Source organism: Pezoporus wallicus, unplaced genomic scaffold, assembly GCF_028554395.1.
Source record: "Pezoporus wallicus isolate ANWC-B61680 ecotype Strahan unplaced genomic scaffold, APGP_CSIRO_Pwel_v1 scaffold_11491, whole genome shotgun sequence".
NCBI classification, from domain to species: Eukaryota; Metazoa; Chordata; class Aves; order Psittaciformes; family Psittacidae; genus Pezoporus; species Pezoporus wallicus.
Window position 1 is genome coordinate 2015633 of NW_026642649.1, and position 16906 is coordinate 2032538.

At 40.0% G+C, this 16906-nt stretch overlaps 1 protein-coding gene across 50 annotated transcripts in view; it reads left to right on the forward strand.

The window, feature by feature from the left end:
* CLASP2 (cytoplasmic linker associated protein 2) overlaps positions 1-16906 on the forward strand; it is a 123505-nt gene that overhangs the window by 62526 nt on the left and 44073 nt on the right. For 41 of the 50 annotated variants that reach the window (XM_057431333.1, XM_057431332.1, XM_057431336.1 and 38 more), the window contains 9 exons: positions 57-202; positions 1500-1635; positions 4534-4604; positions 5649-5708; positions 6987-7064; positions 7650-7817; positions 10339-10394; positions 11276-11446; positions 14654-14677. In XM_057431333.1, the coding sequence (XP_057287316.1) occupies positions 57-202; positions 1500-1635; positions 4534-4604; positions 5649-5708; positions 6987-7064; positions 7650-7817; positions 10339-10394; positions 11276-11446; positions 14654-14677 (910 nt within the window). The remainder of the gene's footprint in view (positions 1-56; positions 203-1499; positions 1636-4533; positions 4605-5648; positions 5709-6986; positions 7065-7649; positions 7818-10338; positions 10395-11275; positions 11447-14653; positions 14678-16906) is intronic. The other 9 variants (XM_057431337.1, XM_057431339.1, XM_057431375.1 and 6 more) reach the window with 2 other exon arrangements.

Below are 16906 nucleotides of genomic sequence, written 5' to 3' on the forward strand. Positions count from 1 at the left end.
TTATTTCGCAGTGCATATTGGTGGTGTCCTAAATGAAATGCCTTACATTTTTCTAGCTGAAGAAAGTTCGGTCGTTGCTTGTTGCTGGAGCTGCGCAGTATGATGGATTTTTCCAGCATTTACGTTTGTTGGATGGTGCTTTTAAGCTGTCGGCCAAGGACCTGAGATCCCAGGTGGTTAGAGAAGCCTGCATTACTGTAGCGTAAGTACTCCTTGTGTGCGCTTGCGTACGGTGCTGCATTGAATGATTAATTTGACTTAAGATGCCTTAGCAGTGCTGCAGGAAAGAGTATCCTGTGGGGCTGCTGCACACTATGAATGAGAAAGAATCAAGTTGGCAGCTGAAGCTAGAGAGAAAAAGAAACATTTAAAGGGATTTGCTCTCTTAGGGCACATACATCGTTGATGACCCTGTAACAGATTGTATGTGCGGAGCAAGTTCCCATCATTGCACTGTGTACTTAGCAGTACTTACAGCAGTTTCTGTTAACTTGCACTATAATACTAGAGGCTAGTCTTAGGAGCACTCATGCTTTGGTGATTGGCACAGGACTTCACTGTGACTACTTGTAGTAGCAAAATGAGTTGCCCTATGATGGTTTAAATATTGCATGTTTTGGTGAGGTGGTGTTGTTCATGTCCATGGTAATTTTAGAAGCCATGGCTTCACAGAAATAAGACCTTCACCCTTATCATCTTGGGCACTCACTGTATTCAATGACAGGGGTAAAAGCGCCATTGCTACCTTGGAGACCTGTTGGAACGTGCAGCTGTCCTTGCCAGGGAGATTGAGATTTTGAGAAGATAAAGCTAACCTTTCCTAACGTGAAGTCAGGAGTAGTGTTAAAAAGTACTGTGGAAATGTTCTTATCCATGCTTAAAATCCTGGAATTTTTCTTGATGCCTAAAACTTAGATATGTTTTGATGTTTCATTTGCTGCTGACTGCAAATTCTTTATATATATGTATATAGCGTCTGCATGGAAAAAGCATTTTCTGTCACCACTGGACAGTTAAATTACTGTGTGTTGTATATGTTTGTACAATTTGCCAAAATTGAAACCATAACCTTTAATAAACAAGGGAGTCAAATGTAATGGTTGGCTCATTATGATAAATTCAGTAGGTTTGCCTGCATTCAAAAGCAAAAAACTCAATAATTTTCATAAGGTTTTTAGATCTGTGTATTCTCAAAGTGTGATAAAAAAGCAGAAGTACTATGATATTTTATATGGACATGAGACTTTTAGCCTTTCAAATCATGGTATTTCTTTTTAGTTGTAAAATAAAGTTATTACTGTTCACCCTTTTAATGTGTCTGCTAAGTAGCAAAAATGTCCCACAAATCCTGCATTCCTAATGAGGAGAGGACTTGGGAATCAAGAAATTAAGTTCTGTTGTTCTGAAAGATAAATCTTTAAAATGTACAGTCAACTTTGTTATTTTAAGAGTGAGAAATTGGCTTTTGTTAACAAGTTTTATTTCTTTTTCCTAACTAGCCACCTTTCAACTGTTTTGGGAAACAAATTTGATCATGGGGCTGAAGCTATTGTGCCTACTCTTTTTAACCTGGTTCCCAACAGCGCCAAAGTGATGGCAACTTCTGGGTGTGCAGCCATTAGATTCATTATTCGGGTAGGTGCTCCTCTCTCACTTTGCTTACCGGGAGTATTCACATAGTGGCTCTTAACAGATAATAACATTTCTGAAATAAAGGATTATAAATCACTCTATAATGCAAAAGTAATTTTATGTCACAGACATATTATTTATCACACAGATGAATATTATTTATCATTGAAACCAGCTGGCAGCATTATCATAATAAAGATGGAGGAATAGGTATGGAAAGCAAGTCGTTTTCATGATTTGTCTGTAATAGGTTCATTGTAAAAAAGGCAAATGTATTTCAAAGGTAAGTGCTTCTAACTGCCTTTTTACAAGGCAAAGTTAAGCTAGTAATGAAGGAGCTAGTAAGGTTATTTTTTTCCTAACAGCAATAAAACTATTTATAAGAAAAAGCCAAACATAGTATTAAAACCAAATTGGAACCATGGAGTTAATGATAAAGTGTTGAAGAGGCTGGACATATGCAGATCAGTTCAGAAAGCCCAAGCTCATGGGAGAGAAGCCCAATAGAGGTTTAAGAACTTTATAAACTGAGTCCTTAAAGCATTAGCATATAGATGAAAGGAATACAGTATACTAGGTGGGTTTTATTGTCTGTTCCTTAAGCATCTGCTGCTGACTGATGTCTGAGACAAGATATTTAGCTAGATTTCTGGGACTTGTACTGATATTTTCAAATAGAAGTGAGATGTTGCCTGTAGTTTCTACATGAAAAGCTGTGGTGTTCTTAATGCTAGGCACTTACGGGTATTCACCACCATCTCATTCGTTGTTTTAATTGTTTAGGTTGTTGGAAGCCAAAGTGGTTTCATCGTGCACATCTTTTATTGCAATCCTCAGTATGTTGTGGAATCTGTACTTACTCAGTCTGCCCATGACTCGCAGAACGTGCTCTGAGACTTCTGCATTACGTTTGCATCAACACTTGGGCTAAGATCCATTGGTATTTTTGTCCCAGACTCTTAAAATATACAGTGAGGTGGCTGATGGCACAGAGTTGAGAGTGGAGGGAGGAATACACCTTACACAGAGTGACTGAAGTTGTAAGATAATAATACCATGTGTAGTTGTACTAGATGAGCTCAGGCATGTAAGAAACTAACCCTGTCTTGTTGTTTATGGGAACAAATCAGGCATCAGGGAAGCAGCATGAGATTAAAATTCACTGATGAAATTAAATCGGCTTCATTGGCTCAGGTCAATTGGAGACAAACCTGCACATTGGCTGTAGCTGTCCTGATTTTGTTTAAGCTTCTGTTACCCTTAGGTGTAATTTAACATTGGAGACATAAAAGGGAGAAATCCTGCCCATGGTGTTCAAATACCCAACCAATAAGTGAGTCTACAGAAAAGGAGGGAGATTGTGTTATACCAGGGATCTTGAAGAGCCCCATCATCTTCGTGCCTTTGTTGGATTTCTTCTTTCTTTTCCAGATAGCTCTTACTGTAAATCTGATTTCCCTTTCTTGACTCATAGTAAATCAGGAAACCAGTTTAAAAGGGGAAGGGGAGAGCATATCATGATGAGATGGCATGGTGGCAGAAAAACACTTGGAGAGGGAGGAGGGATTCACATGAGGCCATTGAGCTGTCAAGTGCGTTGGAAGGAAGTATGTATCACGATAGCTTCAAAGGGTAGCAGATGAAATGTGCAGTCTGAAAGCTGAATGAAAGTAAGCCTGAGGCTTTTGCAAAACACTTTCTAGAAATTACAATGTCAATAGCTCCAAAGACTTGGAACATATAGGTTTCTCCATCTGTAAAAACATCTTATTCTTTCCCCTGATATGGCTTATTGTTCCCTTTCTGGCAGTCACATACCGCTTTTCAAATTAAAAACTATGTAAAACCCTAAAACCATGTGCAAAAGGATATCAGTACAAGCAAATGCAACTGTTGGGCTCTTCCAGATTTTTTTGATTAATTCTCTCCTACTTCTGAAGTTGGCAGGACTCTTGAGAGCTCATAATCGGCTCTGCTTGTTTGGTGATCTGGGTGTTTACATCCTGTGACAATAACCTAGGGAGAAAGTGTGATATATGAGATAGTAGGAATTGTTCAGCGCTGTACTTTCTAAGCAAGCTTTAATAGCCTACAGTTTCACAGTGTATTTGGGACTGGTTTAGAAATTATATATTTAATCAAGAAAGGACTAAAGAAATGAACTAAAACGGATTTGCTTGAACCATGTTACTCTTACTTAGAGTTAAAATGTTAGTACTTTGTGTCTACAGTTAATTAAGATAAGTTGAAGCAAGGCTGCTTTAATTCTGAATTCAACTATTGCATTTGGATTTCATGTAGTTTATCTTACTTGCTTCCCCTACAGTAGTTCAAGTTTTCTTTTCCCATGAGGATGTTTGGTGTTTCCACATCATTTACGCACATAAGCTTGCTTATATTACATGCGAATGCTTTCATTTTATTGACATGTTTTGCATTAAGAGGGGATGGTCTTTGTAGCACTAGTGGTATTGATCCCTAAAAGAATGCCCATAGTTTCGGATTGATTGATTTACTTTTTGCTTCACAGCTTATTTGTAAGATTGCTGTGTCTGTGGCTTTTTCTTCTGTGGCAAAACTAAAACAACATCAACTTACAACCCCTTTGGGGAGACAGTTACATTTGAGCCTTCATGCATGACTTCTGACAGCTAAATACTGCATATGATAACGTGATTGTTGATGGCATTGGAAATACTTTTTGCTTGACCTTTTGGAAAAGAATAGGCTTAATCAATAGACGTGCTAGCAGAAGTCTCTTGTTACAGAAACTACATTTAGTTTCCGTAAGCATTTTCAATGACTGCAGTTTTTGTTATGTTGTTAATTTTGACTCGAGTAGTGCAGTACAAATTCAGGAATGCTTTTGTCATTAACTGCTTTGTCCTTTTTTTTTCTTAGCATACTCATGTGCCACGACTCATACCTTTAATAACAAGCAACTGTACCTCAAAATCGGTTGCAGTTAGAAGGTGAGTACATAATAAACAGCAAATCATTGAAGCTGTTGATTTCTAAATTTGATGATCATATGTTGGAAATGGAGAGATTTGAAGATTTGTGGCCACTACATCTGAATACACAAATCTGTGTTATACAGTAAGCTACAAAGAGTATTTCAGCAGAGTTAGATCAGAGGATGTTGAGGAATGGTCCTTTCTGCCGTACCGGGGGATATACACTGTATCCTTCTGCAGATTTCACTCTGATTTAAAATGTTCCTAACACTTCTTGGGAAAAGTACCTTCTGATTCAAAACCAGAAGATAAAAGAAGCAGCTGTAGTTGAAACTGTGTTGCTCAGTCTAATGGGAATAAACAACACTGGTATGGAGAGGCATTGGCAGAGCATGAAACAGCCACATGTGTCTCTGCAAAGAACCAGCCAGAGCCCATGAGTTACTGGCTGTCTGGGCCAGAGCTGGCAGACCTTATGAGGCTAGCTCTTGTGGCAGCACTGCAGTGTTCTGCATGGACTGTGTGCCAGCACCTTGCTCTCCTGATGCCAGCACCTTGCTCTCCTGATGCCAGCAGAACCTAGTAACTTTTGTGCCCAAAATAGTAATCCTACCATGCTGTGGACTGTGGGACTGGGACAGTGGCTGCTACCTGAGGCAGGGTGTGATGGATCAGTGTGTTGTCATGTCTGAGGGGTACTTTCAGCATGTTGCTTTTTCCGAGGACATGATACTTGAACACTCGGATTGGCTTTTGTGTTTTATTTTATGGCTAATAAACTAGCAAAGCGTATGTGTAATAGCACGACTTGAGCAATAGGGTGGTTAATTGAACCACATCTGGTTTTTGAAGTTCAGGGTGAGTTAGCCTGCATGTTTACTTTCTCCACTGAATATTTTACCTTTGCAGTAAGGCAGCCAATACCTTTATTTGCCAGACAAATGTACTTATATTTTATGTATTTGTTTCCCTCAGGGGGAAAGAATAAAGTTACTGTTCGTTCCCCAAGCATGTTAGAGAAATGAGTATTAATTACAGCTTTTTGTTCTGTCTTTCTAGGCGCTCCTTTGAATTTCTAGACCTGTTGTTACAAGAGTGGCAGACACATTCATTGGAAAGGTACGGACCAGTATAATTTTTCCCCAAAATAAACTACTAATGAATTTCCAGATAGAAATCTTTTCATTGAATCCTTTAATTGGATTATGTTGTTTGGTGTTGGCCAGCCTTTCTAGCACAGGAGGACATGTGGCTCATTCAAGTGCAGAGAGACAGGAGTTGTATGATCATAGAATGGTTTGGGTTGGAAAGGACCTTAAGATCAGTCAGTTCCAACCCACTTGCCGTGGGCAGGGACACCTCACAGTAAACCATGGTACAGCTTTGACTTTATGTTGTCTCTTCTCCTTGCCCTCTGCCTTTCCTACACCACATGTGAGCATGGGTATCACTTATATCATGTATCCTGTGCAGCAAAGATGCACTGGGAAGCTTCTGTCCTTTATCCTGGAAGGGCGTTTGTGTATTTGCCATGGGAGGGGACAAGTAGGATTAAGCTGGAGGACTTTTAATGATTAAAAGCACACTGTAGCTTCTGTGGGTAGACAGGAAAACACTATGTGCATCAGCTCTGCAGAATGTATCCTGTGAGTGCAGAGTAATAGGAAAGGGACTGCAGGATCTCCGGAGAAGAAGGATTGGAAGAACTCATCCAGCTGCATAGTTACCTTTCAACCCCTCAAGATGCTCCTGAGAAAGGGAGCAATGGGGAGATCTCTTGGTTTATGTGACAGTGTGTATGCATGTACAAAACAACACAACACCAAACACAACCCAATGAAAACCCTTTATTCCCCCCCCCCCCCCCCCCCCCCCCCCCCCACCCCCCCCCCCAAAAACCCTCTTGAATTAAAATCTGTTTATTGTCACAATTTTTTGGTTGTTCTGATTAGGTGCTTAGCTGTGGTTTTTTTTTGAGTACGTATTGAGATTAAGTGCTCACAGGCCAAAAGCTGTCAGAGATATTTCCAGACTTACTAATCTTAATTTTTTCCTTTTTCTTACTACCAGTATAGTAGGGGAAATAGCTTTTCCATTTCAGGAAAGCAGATGCCTTAAAAATGGCACTTTTAAGTAACTTTTCCAGTGTGATACTTGGATGTATGTCTGAAAAGTAGATTATAACTCTCTAGACTGAAGGAGGAAGCTTACCTAAACCTTCACCGAAAGTGCAGCTATGTCATCAGTGTGCTGGAGCCTTTGTTTACTTCATATCTTGGGAAGAGCTATCTCAGCTGGTGTTTGCATCTTAGAGAAATGTCAATTACAGTGTAAAACTTTACTGCTTAAAATAGAATGTGGCGTAGCAAAATAGCATGAAGAATGTCTGTCTTCTAGGCATGCAGCAGTCTTGGTTGAAACGATCAAGAAGGGCATTCATGATGCTGATGCAGAAGCAAGAGTGGAGGCAAGAAAGTGAGTTTGGGCTACGTTTTGCTCTGAAAAGTTGTGTGTTTTACATAAGTAAAAAATTTACATAATCAAGGTGAGCAGCAAGCTATGGCTGAAGGAGAAGATGTAAGTAGCTTGAAAATGGATGTTTCTGAATTAACGTCTGGGGTTTTGGCAGAAGGCATTATGGAATTGAGGCAGTTGATACTGTCATACAGCATTTGAGGGTTCTGCTGAAACAGGAGTTGTAACGGTTGATACTGCTGCATAATCATTCTTTGCTTCCCCCCCCCCTCAGTTAAGTCATTGAACAACTGTATCACTTTGGCTAGTGAGAAGGCCAAAAAGAATTTATCTTGCTTCCCCACAGAAGCAGTAAGTGAATGTGAGAATTCCAGAGGATAGACTGAAGTTATTTTCCAAAGATTAATTCAGTCAATGTGGATAGTTGCTTTTATGATTTGATAAGCACTATTGTGTGCATTGCATATTTTCAGCCTGAGTTCCTTCCCTTCCCATCCCTGATTCATTCTGTAATCTTTACTTCCTGACTCCACAGTTTGAAGACAACATGGAAGAATTACCATGTGGTTATTCTCTTATTTTCAGGGCTTATCTGGGTCTTAGAAATCACTTTCCTAGTGAAGCAGAGACTCTGTACAATTCTCTTGAGCCACCCTATCAAAGAAGCCTCCAGACCTACCTGAAGAATTCTGGCAGTATTGCATCTCTCCCTCAGTCAGACAGGTCATCCTCCAGCTCACAGGAGAGCCTCAAGTAAGGGTCACTTCATTGTTTCTTAGCCTACAAACAAATAAAATCTGTTGCTCAAAAGCAAATAAGCTGAACATTTGTGGTGTACTGAAAAGCTGCAGTTGCATTTTGTCACAGTATTGGTTTTTACTCTAAGTCTTTCATTGTATTTTGTTGTATGACAGTATTACCTCAGCAAGATGGGAAAGAAGAGCAGTCAATTAACTGCATTTTAGCAGACTGTTCTTATTCATGCATTTATTCCTTCACGGCTTCTGTTACACCGTAGTATCTTCGAGGTTCACATACTGATGTCCAGTGTCCTGGTGCAATGAATATGTCTAGGAATAGTGTTGTTACCCCTTTTCTTCTTCCTTTTTACTGAGAAGTATGAGAAAGGGACATGGATGTGGAGGCTCAAAGACCTCCAGATCACACACTTAGATCAGAGACTGGTGTTTTCTTCCTGTCTTTACAGTATTGAATATGCATTACTAGTATTTTGCAGCTATGCTGATTACTGGAGAGTGGCTCTGTGCTGCAGTCAGTGGAGCATTAAAATGTACACTTGAGCTAGACAAATGAAAAGCTTGCTTAGGTACTGATAGCAGTAGAAATCTACTAGCTTTTTAGTAGAAATGTAAAATAGTACGTGGTGATTTTCTTCTTTAAATTCTTGAAAGCTTCCTCAAACTATTTAAACCTGTTAACAATTTTAATTCAAAAGCTTCACTTCCAAAGCCAGAGAACTTGCCTGCTCGCTTGTGACTTGAAAGCAGACTGCTTCCAGCATATTAGAAGTTAATCTTTTCCACTTTTTTTGGCTGCTGCCTCAAATACCAGAAGCTTATCTTATCTTTCCTGTGATACTTGTAATTAGGAAAAACACTTCAAAAATAATTCTGTAATGTGGACTACTGGTAACACTTTTTCACAAAGCAGTGTTTACTCAAAGATTAATTACTCTTGTTTAATTTAATCTATATGCTCTGGCTGAAAATCAGCGCTGTTAATGAGTTATTAGTAATAAAATGTTAAAAACTAAATTACAGAGAAATTGGAATCTTAAAATACTCTTAAATCCTCAAGTGTTACTTCCTGTATCGCAAGATATGTAAAGTGCTGCAGTATAGAAAGGGAGGAGTAAAAAGAGAGATGAATGGAAGAGATTATAATATTGAAATTAACTAATTTTTAATGTCATTTTCACTAATTTTGCATTTAGCTGCATTTTATTTTCACTATGTTATCCCAAATCTTATTTCTCGCTTCTAATACAGATGTTGAGTTCTCCCTGTGTAGACTACCTTAGGAAGCATGGGTATGGTCTTCCCAAAAGTCTGAAACCCCATAATTTTTGACCCTCTGAATTTACAGGTCTTACAAACCATTTGATCAAGTATGGTTTTAAAAAGGCTAGAAGTGTAGTTACTTGTGCCTACCTACATGAAACTGCTTAAGTGAAATGTTACTTGCAATAGATTGTAGTAGTTGTCTGGGCCTTCTGTCTGGAGCATCTTTTATATGGTCAGGATGACCATATGCCTCAGCCTCCTCAACTTGCCTGCAGCAAAACGCCTCCACACTACTAGTGAGTAGTGGCAGAAAAGCAGGTATTACTCATAATAAGCTGCAAACACATGTGAGAAGTTAGGTGACAGTGCTCAACTCTGGATTGTCACTGGGCACCTGAGCTAATAACTCGAGTACACAAACCACATGAGGCATCTCTCATAGCTCTGCTTTCTGGTTTCAAATTAGAGAGGGATTATTTTTACTGAAGCTGAGTCTCCAGACTGAGGTGGTAATTTGATTATTGATGAAATAGTCACTTGTTTCAGTAAATACAAACCTTCCCCGTCAGATGAGTATTTAGATCGCTAGGTAGGAATCAGTGAATAAAGTATCATGCTTTCTTCTAATTGCCTTTTGCTTCTCCCTGGTCCCTCTGCCTGCATTTTACCCTTCTGAGCCAGGCAGAAGAAAGGGCTCACAGTTAAACTTGAGTAGGCAAAAAGATTCTGCTTCAGCAGCTACTCTTTTTTTTTGTTTGTAGTAAGAGTAAAGGGAAATGGAGAGAAAACACAGAGGACATGGGTTTTTTTCTCCTTTTATGAATTGTGAGAGTCTCTAACACTGAAACAGGGGAAATTCAGTCTAGCTGCTTACAAATTCAGCATTTTCCTTTGTCATTTGTAACTCAAGCCTTGTGCAGCTTCCACCATGCTTGTTTGACAGCTGATGTGTAAGATCAGCCCTGTGGTTAAAACTTTGTACTGACCATGCCTGAGCCTTGTGCTAGCTGAGTGTGCCTGTCGGTAACCAAAGAACTAATGCTTTGTGAAGAAAATGGAATTTTATGGAATATGAAAGATAAGATGATCGTGTTTTTCTTATCATTCTGTATTTAATGTGCTTATATAAAATATGTTGAAAAAGTTGAAGGGGAGAGAAGAACAGAAGATTTTTTTTCTCTCTTTTATTATTGACTTTTGCATCTGGTATATGAGACTTATGGGTTTGTTTTGTTGTTTTCTTTTTCCAGTCGGCCTCTGTCTTCCAAATGGTCTGCAGCCAACGCAGCAAGCCTGGCAGGCAGAGGTGAGGTGGTTGCAGTATAGTATATATAGTGATATATAGTGATGTGATATAAGGCACAGCGATTGTTCTTTGTGTTCTTTGAATTAAAAGCTTTAAATGCGGCTCAACATTTTACTGTCTTAAGCTTTTTCCCTTGTTTACAAGCTGAACAGTGGTACCTCTCACTACAGACTACATCTGGAGCTAAGGCTGCCTCATACTTTGCTTCATGTATTTCCAGTTGCTGCAAGTATAAGACACAAATGATCAATTAGTAGCAAATTGGCTTGGAGTAAATCACGAAACTCCTTTGTACAAGTGGCCAGTAGCTGAGGGTGCTTGCTTTCTGGATACTGAGCTGGTAAATTGAGAGTCAAGTTTTGAAGACATTAAACAATGGTTAAAATTAATGGAAACAAATAGTTAATACTCAGTTCATAATAGGAGGTGAATAGAAATACGTTACAGAAGATGGGACCCTAAAGCAATTCAAGGTAAGCATTCAGCCTGCTGGTGGCTGTATCTCAGCTAAGTGTTGACGATGTTACCTCCCCTCAGAATCACAAGGGGTGCCATGACTCTCCTTATGATGATAGAATAAATCACATGAATGTTAAGAATGTCATGATTTGTACTGGGGTGAGAGCACATAGTTTGTATTAACGCTGAAGTTTCACAATGAGTGAAGGTAAATACTGTTGTAAAATAAATAGCTCTTTAGCTGAATTTCAAGGCAATACCAGGTCTAGTTTGTTTCTTAACGTCAGTAATACTTGACTTACACCATTTTACATGGCTTCCTGTCCTTTCCGCAGGTAGGCTGCAGTACTAGAGAATGTTAGCCTGTTTAATGCAATGCATTTCATCCATTGCCAACTGATTTCCTAATCTTTCTTTGCTAGCTTCAGGCAGCACCAAGAGCACTGCCAGCCCGGGTGCGCTGCAGAGGTCCCGCAGCGACATAGATGTCAACGCTGCCGCAGGCGCCAAGGCACGCCACGCTGCTGGGCAGCCCACCGGAGCCGGACGCCTCTTGGCAGCTGGGCTGCCCCCAGGGTCCTACGCATCCTTAGGTAAGGGAGACGTCCTCACCTTGAGGGGTTTATCAGTGGGTTCCAGGAAAGCGCTTCTACCTGTGAAAAAATGGTCATTTCAGTAGTGGTGGGATGTTGCAGAAGAGCAAGTGACCAGCTTAGCGAGAGGTTTTGTCTTGTGCTGGGAGAATGCCAGTACAAAGAGTGTGTCCATACCTGGTCCTTACATTTGTTAATCTGGAGTTAATATTAAACACTGGGTGGAATGGTACCCTCACTTAACAGCAGATGGTAATCATAGAATAGTTAGGGTTGGAAAGGACCTTGAGATCATCCAGTTCTAAACCCCCTGCCCTGAGCAGGGACACCTCACACTAAACCACGTCACCCAAGGAAATCATGGCTTTTTGTTTTTAGACGTACTAAGGAAATGAGTGTTAGGACTCTTTGATTTTCCATTTTCTCAGCTCCTTGGCTGACTGTTTTACAACAGTGCTAAAGAGACATCCTGGCAATAAGTGGTGGCTTCTTCACACAATACAAAAGTTTTTTACACAATGATACATGACATTGATTTCATAGATTTTTTTCCTAAGCATGTTGGTGGAACTCTGTGGATGTTTTTCATGTAGGTAACAGTCTTCCTTGATAAGAATACTTGCTGTTGGATATAGATAGTGCTACAACTGATAAGAGTGTAGAAGAGTATTGGGTGGTGTTGATAGCAAATGCTAGAACCTCCGCTAAGTGGGAAGGGTAAAGAAATATGGGCAGGGTTTTGTCTGTTCAGGTTATCCATACTCTAGGAGTAGCAATAGGGGAAGTGAGATGTAGTGTTCACAAAACTGTTGGCTTTTTCTTCTTGGCTTGTGTGCCAGTGAGATCGCTGACGAGGCATGTCCTAATGTCAGTATTGCTGAAGACGATCAGGAGAGAGGCAGAGAAACCAGATAGTTCTGATTTACCTTGTGTTTGTGGAGGTGTTGGGGTACACTCAGGCTATGGTTTCCAAAGGTTTTTGTTGTCTGTTTAAAAACTAGTTTAAATGAGCTGGTTCTTTTTTCATCAGGTCCTACTTGAACCGGTTTAAACACCGCTGATTTAGGATTAAGTTTATGAGTGTGTGCTGACTGAAAGGAGTACTTGCTACCTGCAATAGGGATTTTGGGTGTGAGGTCCCTCTGGTGCCCACAGAGGGGAACTGGAGAACCTGGGTAGCAGGGGGACACCAGTTTGCTGGGTGGAGGAGAGATGCTTGTGGAATCCTCAGGTCCTCCTAACTTAGTGCCTAAAAGCCTGAAATAGGAGGGATGATTATTCTCCAAGATCAGATCATTGCCTGGTCTGTTTTGATTTGCAGCAATGTCAGACAAAGCTGATGTTGAGAAGTAAAAGTGGCACACAGCATGGTGGTAGAAGGAAGAAAGGAAGTAAAACAGAAAAGAGCAGTCTCTCTCTGTTAATCTGCCTTTTTGGTGCTGATGAAATTGATGAAATGGACTGCTTTGGTCTTAAGACTTTCACAGAAAGTTAGCTCTCGACTGGGGTATTGGTTTGCTTTCAGAACATTTTCAGCAATATGGGATTCATGCCCAGGATTTTGTAAGCAAGGGTTGAGGGAGGAGGGCACAGAGGTTTACGGGGAAGTGAACAGTGGTGGGTTTATGCAGGGTTAGAATACAGAAATAAAGAAATGGCTTATTCTTTTTCATAGTTTATGGGTTTGCTGAGTGAGGGTGGGGGAGCAGAGTAAGCAGGCAGTAAGTCCAGGTTAGTTTCTTTTGAATCCTTAGATTTGAGTAGCTGGAAAGCTTTGCCTTGCTAGCAGATGCTGTCACCTGTGGAAAAGAAAGCAGTGGCAGTTTGAAATGGCACAATAATGTACAGTAAAGGCAAATCCTGTGCAGGTGCTATAAGGGCAGGGATGGTCAAGGAGGCCAAGGTTTGTTTGCAGTCACACAGGCACAGTACTGCTTGATGGAGCTTGGCTTATTATTCTCCTAATTGTATTTTTAATATTGGTAAGGTAGTTAAATTATGCATGTAGAGTGTGACTGTTGTATGTTTGTATGGATTAATCACACAATCCACCTCAAAATAGTATTTGCTCTTAGTTTTCAGAAGGTAACCTTAAGATAATGAGGTGTGGATCCAAGCAAGTGCCACGTTTCAGAAAATGGGCTAATTTGTAAACTCCCCTCTGTTCATAGCAAGGGGGTTGTTTCATGTGAGTCCAAAGGTGGAAACTTAAGTGATAGAAATGTCAAGATAATGCTGACCATGCTGCTAAAATGCCTAGAAGATGTTCCTGTATTTTTGTGCTGCTTTCCACATCTTCTCAGGTGTTGCAGTCAATACCAAAACTAAGAAACATTGTCTCCTGAAGCTTGGGTTAATTTTGACCCTCCCTTACAGAGAAGCATCCACCTTTTGCTTAAAGAGCTGCCAGATTTAGAGCCTCAGAGGACCACAAGTTCTTGAGCTTAGTAACCTATAGTCATCTCTGCCTCACCTGCTTTTATTATTAATAGAAGAACTCTTGCTTATTTATGATTTATTTTTATGAAGACTGTTCTAGAAGCAGGAAGGCATTCTCTAGTTATTCTAAATGTTGACTGCCTCTGACATAGTCAAGTATGAATGTCCTTCTTGAGGAGATTGGAGCTGAAATTGTATCTCTGTCAAGCTAAATGGTTTGATTTTCATTGTTCCTGTCAGAATACATGTGTGCTACCTTCCAGCTGAACTGGTGAATCTTTAATGCTTTTGAACCACAGCGGAACTTCCTTCCATTTGTCCCCTGTCTTTATTGCCATGTCTTTTTTTCCTGCTGCCCCTTACCCCAGGTGGAGCTTCATGCTCAGGAGCAAATTTTATAAGACACATAAATATTGTTGCTCAGTAATGATATAAATATGTACTAATGCTTCAGAAGTGGTTGATACCAAACCTGAAACAGGTCATAGATATTTTACTTGTGAGGGTTTTCTTCAATCTGGGTAACGTAGAGAGATTCCACATCCCTGTGCCAGGGTACTTCTGCCCCTTTCCGTAGTTTTGTACCTTGTACTGAGAGAAACCTACTTTTACTTAAGGTAGCTTAAACATGCATGAATTGGATAAACATGTCTGCTGTGTTTAATATTAATGTATTTTCCTTAATTAATGTTTTATGACTCTGCTGTGAACACCTTTATTCTAACACACTAAGTTTTCCCTGTTTCTTTGCCTGCTTTTTCAACAAAGAGGATACTTCTGACAAGATGGATGGTAAGAAATCATTTAGTCTGTCCTCTTAATTCTATTAAATACTTAATAAAGTGTCTTACATAAAATTATTATTTAATATATTTCTTTTCATTAACAAAAATACTGTGCTGTTTTCATTAACCTTTATGTAATCTTGATGTCTTAATATATGTGTTGTGTTAATGCTGTATTTATCAATGTTTTTGATGACTGGTCTATCACAGCAACAGAAAGTGTCAGAAATGGTTGTTACTCCTATTCTGTTTTAAGAGCTCTGTTAATTACAGAGCAAGTCTAATCAATACATGTGTTCCTAAAACTAGCTGTAGCTCCATCATCTCCCATAAGTTTGACCTGTGAAGTCAAATTATTTGGCTTCGTGGCAGAACAGCAGTGGGAGAGCAGAAGGTGCTTGGCCACCTAATTAAGGATTTTTTAAGAAATTAAGCTAAAATCTCTTTCAGGTGTACTGTGTCAGAATCTAGTCTGGCTACTGAATTTTAAGTGCCAGGAAATCCTCTAATATAATGTAATTCTATTAAGCAATAGGCTGTTAAGAAGACCTGTCTGTTAAAATAGCTTGCCATGTATTCCAGCTATGTTTTAGCACTTGGGTTTTCTTAATTCGTTGTATTAAACACATGGAGGCAGTTGTCTTGTATTTTTATCCTAACTGCACAGCAGTTGAAAATCGAGCTTCCCGTAGCAGTTGTCTGTAAGTTTTGCTTCCCTTATAATAAAGTGTGTTGTGGTAGATCCCTCAGACCCAGAATCCCAAATCATTTTAAAGCATAGGTCATCAGTTTCATGAGAAGCAGTTGAGAGGATACATGAAAATTTGAGCCATATTTGAGCATTGCAGGTGGCAAGCCTACTTGAATAGAACAAGGGGAGTTTGTACAGGAAGTAAGTCTTGCTTATTTCCATGTCAGATTCCCTTGTGGTGCATATAAGAGGATTTATTCATAACTGTCCCTGCTAAACACTTAATCTTGAGCTTCTGCACATTGTTACCAGCGACAAAGGTTCTTATGGCCATGTGTGCAGGCTTTTTCTTCTGCTCAGACCAATAGTCACAACTACTGGTGCCCCACACATCATTTTAAAACAGTAGGGGAAGTGTCCCACAGTTGGTCAGTATAACAGGGTTTTTTATAGAGGCTGTCTGTAGGGATGATGTGTGAGACAGGATGAACATAGCTTAGCTCTCCAACTGTAGCTGCTCTGATCTAACCACCACCAGGAGGAACTAACGTTCTTTAACTTCTCCACTAACCCTGGCCATGTGGTTTTACCGCTTCTTTTGCTAGCGTCTTATAATAATCCACTATCAATCACTGGAGATGAACAAACACCAGAAAACTGAATTTCATAAACTGAAAGTGAGTAGTTTTCTGTCACATAGCTCTTGGAGCTGATAGTGAGCCTTTAGCCATCCAAACCAGGTGCGTAGCACAAAGGAGGAGAAACAAAACAGTCCCTTTTAGGAGCAGTTAGTTGTTAGCCTTGCTTAGGTGCTGCATAGAACCTGCCTTCCAAGATCCAGCTCTGGAACATGTTGGATCTTGGAGGGATAAGTAGGGTTTGGGTTTTTTTGATAGACGCTGGCAAATTTGGTCTGGAAAACTTTGAGGCACTCCTACATGCATGTCACTGTAACTGGTTTTTGTGAGGAAGCACTGAAATTTACACTGAATTAATCTTTCAGAGGGAGGTTTTTAAAGCTAACGCCTTGAAGGTGGTGTAAGATGAGGAAGCCATGGCCAGATCTGCTGAGAAAGTTCAGCTGAGGCCAGCCAAAGGCACTGACAGATGTTGTAGTCATTGAAGTTCTTCTACAAGGCAGAAGAGGCAGAAAGTGAAAATAGAAATGGAAATACCCTTTGGGTTTTTTGTGAGGCGTTTAACATTTTTATCACTACCAGTACATGTTTTATTCCATAATCAGAATCGTTTCAAAACAACTTGGAGAGAGGAAGGACTGCTATTTAGAGAGCTTCCCATCAACTCCCAAGTACTGGTGTCAGTAAAAAGATTTGTCTGACTCTCATTTTGTCATCATCGAGCCTTCAGCTTGGCGTACTTGTTCATGTGTGATCTGCTTTCAGCAAACTCATTGCTTCCACTTCTCTGAGCAAAACCCCGTCTTGTGCATTTTCAGAGAAATCATGGACTTAATTCGGAGACATCCTCTTTGCTGTCTCCTGTCCAGTTATCACTGTCCAGTGTGGGAAACACTGTGTTTTTTCC